Source organism: Primulina eburnea, chromosome 4, assembly GCF_022965805.1.
Source record: "Primulina eburnea isolate SZY01 chromosome 4, ASM2296580v1, whole genome shotgun sequence".
Taxonomy (NCBI): Eukaryota; Viridiplantae; Streptophyta; class Magnoliopsida; order Lamiales; family Gesneriaceae; genus Primulina; species Primulina eburnea.
Window position 1 is genome coordinate 44,403,469 of NC_133104.1, and position 9,341 is coordinate 44,412,809.

At 34.4% G+C, this 9,341-nt stretch overlaps 1 protein-coding gene and 1 long non-coding RNA gene across 3 annotated transcripts; one reads left to right on the forward strand and one right to left on the reverse strand.

The window, feature by feature from the left end:
- The first annotated feature begins 621 nt into the window (after positions 1–621).
- LOC140829988 (uncharacterized) lies at positions 622–3,080 on the forward strand. Its single transcript, XR_012117588.1, has 4 exons — positions 622–870; positions 1,625–2,282; positions 2,371–2,480; positions 2,673–3,080. It is a non-coding gene; the product is annotated as an uncharacterized lncRNA (long non-coding RNA).
- Positions 3,081–4,239: 1,159 nt separating this feature from the next.
- Positions 4,240–8,764, reverse strand: LOC140829433 (uncharacterized). 2 transcript variants are annotated; one of them, XM_073192667.1, is made up of 5 exons: positions 8,573–8,764; positions 7,880–8,071; positions 7,531–7,773; positions 5,161–6,513; positions 4,240–5,056 (listed from the first exon to the last, which is right to left on the reverse strand). In XM_073192667.1, the coding sequence occupies exons 1-5, from the start codon at positions 8,610–8,612 to the stop codon at positions 4,458–4,460; spliced, it is 2,427 nt and encodes an 808-aa protein (XP_073048768.1). In that variant the 5' UTR covers positions 8,613–8,764; the 3' UTR covers positions 4,240–4,457. The 2 variants fall into 2 exon arrangements, with proteins under 2 accessions (XP_073048768.1, XP_073048767.1); XM_073192666.1 differs by lacking the exon at positions 8,573–8,764 and adding an exon at positions 8,191–8,518.
- Between the last annotated feature and the right edge of the window lie 577 nt (positions 8,765–9,341).

The following is a 9,341-nucleotide window of genomic DNA, read 5'->3' on the forward strand; positions in this document are numbered from 1 at the left end:
GTTATATGAAATTTTACTTTAATATTTTTTTGTTACGGAAGTGATTTCCAAACAAAATTCACTTTTATATTGTTTTCAATGAAAATACCTTTATTAAAGGGAAAAAAAATCATTTATCTAATTCACTGAATGTTAACTGAATCCTATATATAAAATATTAATTACTTTAAGAACCATTGTATAAAAATTCTATTAAGTCGTTTCTGTTTAAGCAATTTTACATAAATAATTTGTTCAGAAATATTATAAAACTATCGAAAGGATGGTTTATTTAGGGTCTTTTCTATATGATTCTCTATGTCATATAATTTTAGACGTAAAAAATAACCAAAAGCTATGAAAGATATGGAAAATAATGTTTCAATAAATTTATTATTTACCACTTTTGACTATCATATTTTATAATACCTTTTCAATTTAGAAATAATTAAAATATTAATTTATTTTTGAATATACATAAATTATTTATGCATACAAATTTTTGCATGCATGGATTACTAGTTATCTCTACTATTTTATTAAATGTGAGAGGCTTATAAAAACTACCCTGCGGACACCAATTTTTCTTCCCCTTTTGCCCTTTTGCTTCAACCCGGTAATATATATATCTCTCAAAATATTTCCAAATCTCCAGCAAAACCGTTCCATAAAATTACTCCGCACGATTCTCTCATCCTCAACGATTCTCTCTGCATCATCTTCATAAATTAACCTTCCCTCACACCGACTCTGCACAATTCTCTCAGATATTGTTGCTTCACCTTCGTAGAGTCCGCTTTCGTCTGCACTATCTCCTTCAACAGATAAATTGTTTTCCTATCTGCCGGGTCAATATCAATTTTATGGACAAGAAAACATAGGTTCCCTCTGGTAAGTTCGCAAATATCTTCCTCCCTTCATCCTCTTCAGATTATAGGGCGTAAAATGTCTTTATCCTAGGTTGCGCTTTGTTGTCTTTGTTAGTTTTTACGTTATTATTTCTCTGATTTTGGTTTTTTTGTGAATTGTTATTTGGTTTTTGATATCTGTAATAAAATGCTCCTTTATTGTGTTGTATGAATCTCGGCTGTGAAACAGGCCTCGAGGCATAGGCACTACATTTGGGGATGAGGGTTGTCCTCATCTTTCATGTTTGTTGTTAATGTTTCGTCGATCACAAGGGTCTAAAATGTGCGTCTAAATTGTGTGTTTGGTGAGATTTATCTTTATCGGATCCAGTACTTGAACTTCAGTTGGCTTGAATCATGTTTTTTTAAATAATTACTTTGAATGAGGCTTGCGAATTATGGCATAGTTTCATCAGATGTTGTTTTATTACTGTTATTGAAAGTTTCACTTATGTTGTTGCTTCAAACTATCTTTGAATTATGCATGAGCCACCAAAAGTTATTTTTATCAAGACGTCCTGTGTGCCTCTTTAATTGATGGTTCTGTTGGATATTGTGAATTGAAGGCTCTGGATCATGGCTTTTAATGAATAATTTTGGGTTGATGAAACATGTATAGGAAAAGCGAGGCAAATATTGGTGTAGTTGCTTAATTAGTTAAAGCATTTGCATATAACTCTTTGAAATAATTCGTTGGAAATCTCTTAAAAGTTCTACGATTTTGTGAATCTTATTAGTATCGAGTACTGGCCACACCCACAGCTTGGAATCAAGGAGGCTTACAGAGTTCTTCGACTCGGTGAGACAGCTTGCATAATTGGTCCTGTGAATCCTACATTTTGGTTGTCTCGCTTCTTTGCAGATGTTTGGTTGCTTTTTCGAAAAGAGGAAGAATACATTGAGTTGTTCAAAAAATCAGGATTTAAGGATGTCCCACTGAAGAGGATTGGTCCAAAATGGTATCGTGGGGTTCGCAGACATGGGCTTATCATGGGATGTTATGTTGCATTCAACATTAAATTAAGGTTTGCCTTATTATTTCTTTATTCTATCCACCGAGTTACTCATCCGGAAGGCCAACAATCCAGGTAATAATCGGCTATACATGTTTGATTTTATTATCGTTTGCTTCTATGTGCGTGATATTCGGTTTCTTTGTTGTGCTCGAAACATTTAACGAAATACACTGGTTCGATATTCGGTTATTTTGCAATGGATTTAATTTTGGGTTTTCTCCATTTCAGACGTACTGTTCTTTCCATGTTTCAGAAACCATCTTCACAGCCTATTTTCAAATGAAACCTTTTCAAATTTCAATTGTATTCATTACCTACTATTCCATGGGTTATTTAGTCTGAGTATAATTGTCGTGTATCCTTTGCACTTTGCTTCTATGTGAGTCAAACACTTTATAGTTGTACAATATTTGTATTCTTTTGGTAATCAATTGTCTAATTTATGTTATGCTCCATCACATTCACAGTCGATGCCTTAACCTTGGCTCCCGGTACAAGCCCCGGCCAGGTTGTATTCTATGATGTCCGTGGAAAGCCACAACCAATAACTATTATTTTTGCACATGGGAGTTCTGAGGTATTTCTCATTTTATAACACATGTTTGAAATTTGTCTTATTCATGCATCTGTTTAGTACCTTTATGTATGCATTCACTAAATTAATCATCATCATGTTGTGTTAGGAGCAGTCGCTACAATGAATATGGTCTATATTGAAAGCTGGAGGTTGGAAAAGGATTGATTTAATGTTGACTTTATATTTGGGCAGGCCTGAGGAGATCTATCATGTTACTGTTATGCCATGTTATGACAAAAAATTCGAGGCTTCTCGTGATGGTTTTGTGTTACAATTGGACTCCAATGGTGAAAGAATTGCGGAATTTGATTTCGTATTGGCTACCAGAAAAGTTTTATATTTAATTATGGTTTGCTTTTGGTTGTTGCATTATGATTTCTTCATTCTATCTACTCTATATGTTCATTGAATAATTTATTGTGTCATTGTTGCAGTTGGGATCTATTAATTTAACATATTTATTTAAGCTTTGAAATTCATTGTCTTTCATGAATATATGCATGATAACTAATATTTCGGTGTCATGGTGTTGTAATGTCATGAATGTTTAATATATTATGCTCACTTATTCATGACACACGCAACGCGTGTGCCTCGGTGACTAGTTATAATAATGAGTAGGCCCTCTTTTAATATAGTCTCACAAATCTATATTTGTTGGACGAGTCAATCTGATCTATATTTGTAGCGAAAAATGATAATTCTGACATATAAACAAAAAAAAAAACAAAAGTCAAATTAAATCAGGTCGAAAATTCGCCTAACAAAATTGATTTGTAATACAATATATCTCATAAAAAGTTTTTTCTATATAATAATATGCAAACTTCATTGGAAATTGGATTAGATTTCATAAATTCACCCGTATACAGCTTTTCTTGCATTACAATATTTATCTAGATTTTCAAAGATTATAATAAAATCCTTTGGCATGTTAACTAATCAATATTATATTCTGATAATTTTTTAATCTTATGCATATGTATTAAAATTGCATTTGTAATTTAATTTTTAAATAAAAATATTGCCAAATTGCACTTTCATTGCATCCTTTCCTCCCTCCACGTACATGATAAATCAAACATCTTATACTACGTAATAAGTTTGGTCTTCAAAGAAACAAAGTAATGTAATGATAAAAAAAAAATTCAATAACCCAAACACCCGTTTTTCCCATGAAAAACTAACATTATATAAAAATATTTTAGAAAAACTTAATAAAAATAACGATAAATAAATTTTAATTTAAATTTTTTTAACAAAATACATATAAAAAACCAACCATACATGCACAAATATGTGATGCATAGCGACACTCATTTAAATAATAACTGCCATATATTTACAATTTCGATCAAAATCAAGATACATTGTATTAGCAATGAGCCATTGACCCCACACATTTGTGTACCTCTTGCCCACATATTGAAAGAGTGAATCTAATTCTTGAAAATATTGGTCACCCTTCAATTTTTTTACAAATCTTTTGATTTTTTATAATCTATTAACTCATTTTCCGAAATAATAATAGCATGGATTTTGAAGTTTATTTTTAGTTAAATTCGTATCAACTTTCGCATTCTGTTATTTTTCTAGGTTCAAGTTTTCAACACAATTCTGTCATATTTATGAGCCAACCAATTACAGAGGGGATCCCACCTGGCAAAACAGGAACATTTGTATAAATAATTTATATTTCGAAATAAAATATCAAAACTTGTTGCATTCAATGTTTAACAAAGTTCAAGAAACTCAAGACTGAAAACGAACCTCAAAATTATACCAAAGTTCCTCATCCTCGATCACGTTTATTCAAAATACACACAAATTCAAGAAAATCACAACAAAAGTTTGCTAACAATACTCCACACCTTTTAGTCCACCACCTATGCATCGCACAATCTTTAATTGAATCCAAGATACTTGAAACGAAACTGTAAACATATCGACACAATAAAATATAACCCAACAAGGTTATCACAGATCCCTGTTCACCGAAGAGCAGCAAGCAAATGGCACCCAATATGGTTTGCCTTTCTTTTTTTCTTTCTTGATCACGGTTGGGTACCTAGCCGGAGAGTTCCAATCCTCTTTATGCGGTATCTCAAGTTTAGGTTCTTCAGGTTCAACAACGGAACTCACAGTCGTCCCATCAGCACCATTATCTATCCGCGAAGTCTCATCTTTCTGTTGTTTCGGGTTTGGGGACTTGGCTTCATTCAAAAGATTTTTCAGCTGGCTGTGATGTTCCTTGCCCGCATTCCAATTTGTTACTTTTGCAATTATCTCCTCATTTTTCTTTCTCCCTTGTGAGTCGTTCACTACATTAGTTAAAGTAGGGAACCAACCAGCCTGTAATGATTCAGATTTTTGTTGTTGATTGAATTGGACTGGCTCGATTTCTGAAGCAGTAGACACAGCTACCGAATCAGGTGTTTTCCCAGGTTGAACCAAAGTCATGAAAGAAGGTGGCTCAAAATCATCTGACTTGCTTTGATGGACTTTAATGTTCCTCAGCTCTGAATTCTGCATATTAGTTTCTGATCTTGGGGATGACTGAGAGTTTGTTTCGACAGCTACCATGTTGGATAGAGAGAAAGCATTCAGTTAATCACGAAAAATGGGTGATAAGATGAGAACGTAAAAGACAGACAGACATACGTGAATCGAAAAAATTTACCTGAAATTGAACCCCATTTTCCTTCCAGACTATCAGCTGCAGAGACGTTATCTTTCTCATTTATCAGCTTGTCATTTGTATAGCCTTCATCTTGCGAGGATTTGGAATCAACAACAATGGTCTTTTCACCATCAGAGGCTTTTTTATCAGCATTCGAAGAATCTTCGTGTGAAATTTTGTCAGGTGTTTCAACAATGCTAACCGATACCGGCATACTGAAATCTTCAGTTGCACGGCTCTTGTTAGAATCAGTTTCAAGCAGACATTTTTCCTTCACAGATGGTGTTTCTTGCACTTTTAATGGGGAGCTGTCAAAACTTTCAGGCAATGTTACAGCACCGCTATCATGTTTTTGTTCATTATCCTCGTGAACATTAATGGACTCTGGTGTTTTTTGGACATCATCGGTGAGGCTATTTATAGTGGTGTAATTTTCAGCTGAATCAGAGAATGGATTGTCGGAAGGTTTTGAAATCAGCTGTTCTTTAGTTTTTTCTAAAAACGCAACATCACCGTCATGATTAGATTCGTCCACCACATCAGCAACAGCAGCGGACTTTACTCTAACAACATCAGGGACGTCAAGATTTAGCCGAATATCCAATCCGGTGATGTTACCCGCTTCAAATCCTTGATGAGATCTCATAAAATCAGCATCTTTGAATTCTAGTAAACCAGAATCAGTTTTAGATAAACTTTCTAATTGTCTTGGATCAACATCCACTTCACCTGAAGGTAAAGGATCGGTTGAATTAACAGGTGGTTTTGATGAGTCAAGAATTATTTGCTCCTCCATAGCAACTCCTTTGCCACTTCCATTCCCAGCCAACAGAAGCTCACAATTCGCCTTTTCATCATGGTGATTCTCATTTTCTTCAAGAACCCTTGTAGTTGAATCATCTTCTGGCGCAGAAGAATTATGGACAACCGGGATTGAAACAGTCGTGACGGAACATTTTTCCTTTGAAGACTCGACATCATCAGCACTTGTTTCCCTCGGTACAAATTTATCAGACTTCCCTACAAGAGGCACTTCGACATCTTCCATTTCAGGTTTATCTTCAACAGCAGTAAAATTAGTGGTATCTGAGACATGAGTGCTTCCATCAAGCTTATCATGTGGCGCTTCCTTTCTCTCAGCAGCCATTAATGTAGGATCTGAAGCTTTTTCTTCTTTGGAGTTAAAGCTCACAGAAGCCAACTTATCTCCTTCCACTTGGATAGGTACACTCTTCAGGCTATCACATTTGGTATCATCAGGCGGTAAGTGATTGCCAGGTTCAACAGAAACTGCTTCCGCACCAGTACACATTTGGTCACTACTTTTCGGATCATTGAGTTTCTCGGTTATCTCTGCATTCACGGAACTGAACTTATGGGATTTGTGGAGACATAGACAACTAGAAGAAATAACGAAAGGCATAAATCATCCGCAAATAATTTTATCAAAAGAAAGATTTGCCAAACATTAAAAGCTCCAATAATCTCATTTTGCTCTCCCAGAAATTCTTCTATCTAGGTCTCTAACATGCAAGATCCAGTCAAAATTGACGAAGTAGATTATGGAAACAAGTTTTTGGGAATAAATGACGCAATCTATGCACCATTTAGTTAATATTGATAATGGCATTAATATAGAATTTAGAGAGCTTAACCTGACTCGGAACATAATGTTCATGCTACCAAGAAGTGAACGAGAAGTTAGAAGTTTAAAATTATCACCAACTATTCTGCAATCCCAGTTGTAAGACATTAATTACCATTCCATCTTCCTAATCTTCCATGGACAAATTCAATGTCAAACAGAAACCCGACAAATTGAAATATTCAATTACAACTACAAAAATGTAGTTCCAGCTTTCAACAATTATTTTACTCGATGCATAAGAAACATTTCAGAAACATACAAAATAATATACCCAACATGTAGATGTGTCTCAACATAAGTAATCAATCATATTGGCATTTTCAATTCCATGGTGAATGGTAAGTTAAAAATTTGTGTGCACTTTCTCAATCTTGCTTATTCTTCTAGACAAGAGAATACATGGACAACACTATCTCCACCTATCACAAAATTCTGCTACATTAGCGTAAACCAAGCACAACCAGCAGTCTTGTTTCACTTTCACCATATTCAACCGCATTGTTGACATAATATCCAGCTACCACATTAATGGCGTAACATGAGAGATACTCTTTCCCACCTTTAGAGAGGAAACAATGCCACAAAAATTTAAAGAACCTAGGCATATCTTCCAGCTAAGATAACAAGTACTAAGGCAGATATCTGATTCGATAACTATAATGCAAGAGAAGCAAGTAAAACTTTAACAACAAAGCAAATGACTGAATTCAAGAAATGCTTACCAGCACGTTCATCAACATTCTTTAACAGGTTCACATTAATATCACCCTCCACACTTTTTTGCTCTATCTTCTTGTCATCTTCTCTAATAACTTCTATGCGCTCTTCCAAGCTGGGACTAATTCCACTCTCTGAAAAATCTGTAACTGCATCTGAAAACACGTCATCTTCCGATTTATAAGACCTCAGACGAACTCCACCGTCACTGTTAGACTCTTTCACATTACTCTTCTCAATCGTAGGACCTTCAACCAATAAAAACTTCTCAAAAGGGAAAAAACAATCAAACAAAAGCCACAGTTTATAAAAATAGACACTGATAAGTATATATATTGATTCGTTAATTCTCACTGGGGGTATGCTGCTCGTCCTCATCCGAAGCATGTTCGTCATCGGAAATAGCCAAATCAGATGGACTCATTTTATAGCCTTCAACTTTCCCACAAACTCGTTTATGAGCTCTTCTGTGTCTGGCACTTGGGTGTGGATTTGGAAAAGGCCATCCACATCTGTTGCATAGGTGAACCCCGTGAACTTCGTGCACTTCAAGAATTAAGAAATTCAATTGATTATCAACTTCAGAATCGAAATGGTAACAATATCAAGAAGACAAATGACAAACTTAACAAAACTATAAAGTTAACGGCAATCAAGAAACAAACCCAACAACAGACAGGGCTCGAGATTAAAGATTCCAAAAGGAGGTAAACAGAGCATAAAATTTGAAATTTTTCATTCGACTTGTGGTAGCTCCGGCACACCAGGTACTGTGAATCAGGTCTAAACAAGATTACGCACACTTAAAAAAATCAATCACTCCCAACCGTTTCTTAAACAGTGCCTAGGTGGGGGTGCGTGCATTGCATAAAAAAAACAGATATCAGACAACCCGTGATAAATCCACACATGAAAACAAAAACCCAGTAAATCTTGACAAAAAACAAGTAAAGAACAAAAAACACCAACGCAAGCAGCAGATTGACCCCAAGAAACCTCAGCAATACAAGAACTCGATGATAAATAGATCCGAGTCAAAAGTAAAACCTGCAGAAGGGATGGGCTTCTTGTGATCTTGACCATCCATGTTATCTGCGTAGCCTGTGCGCCGTGCTTGAGATACAAAGATTGGACTAAAATTGAAGTCTAGATAGAGAACTAGAATACAAAAAATGTGGAGCAGAGTTTTGGGAGAGAAGACAGAATGAGAAAAAGATGAAGCATGTGCACGTCTGATTTACGGTTTCCACACGGGAAATAAAATATAGATAGACTTTAACGGAATTTTAATAAAATATTATTCATTATTTGATTTTGCCATCATAATTTACAAGTAAATATTTTATTATATGTAATTTAATTTGCTTGTATTCAATAATTATTACAAAATCCAAATGTGATATTTAGACTATTATATAATTAACTATTGTTCCTAGTTATAAATTTTGGTTTTGTTTCTACGATTTTATTAATGTTCATTATTACATTTGGTCAAATTAACATTTATATGATCTTTAAAATAAGATTTCACTAATCAATATGGAAAAAATTAATAAGAAATGGAAGCCTTCTAGATGTTTTATATAATCAAACTTAAATATATATATAGAATAACAATAATACTAATAATAATAATAAAATATAATGCTAGTTTTAATCCGTCAAAATAATAATAGACTCACTCCGCCTAATGGTGGGTCTTTGGCATGCCCTAGTTTTGATATGTCTGTTTTCAAAATATAATAGTTATCTTGTTAGACGGTCTCACGAATCATTATCTATGAGATGAGTCAACCCTATCCGTAAAACCGTCTCA

Bases quoted from the DNA above. Each gene is read 5' to 3' on its own strand.
- LOC140829433 (XM_073192666.1), bottom strand. From the start codon at position 8,245: ATGCTCTGTTTACCTCCTTTTGGAATCTTTAATCTCGAGCCCTGTCTG. The intron at 8,072-8,190 runs GTTTGTTTCTTG...TAATTCTTGAAG, and splicing joins CGAGCCCTGTCTGTTGTTGG to TGCACGAAGTTCACGGGGTT. The intron at 5,057-5,160 runs GTAAATTTTTTC...CCAACATGGTAG, and splicing joins AAAATGGGGTTCAATTTCAG to CTGTCGAAACAAACTCTCAG.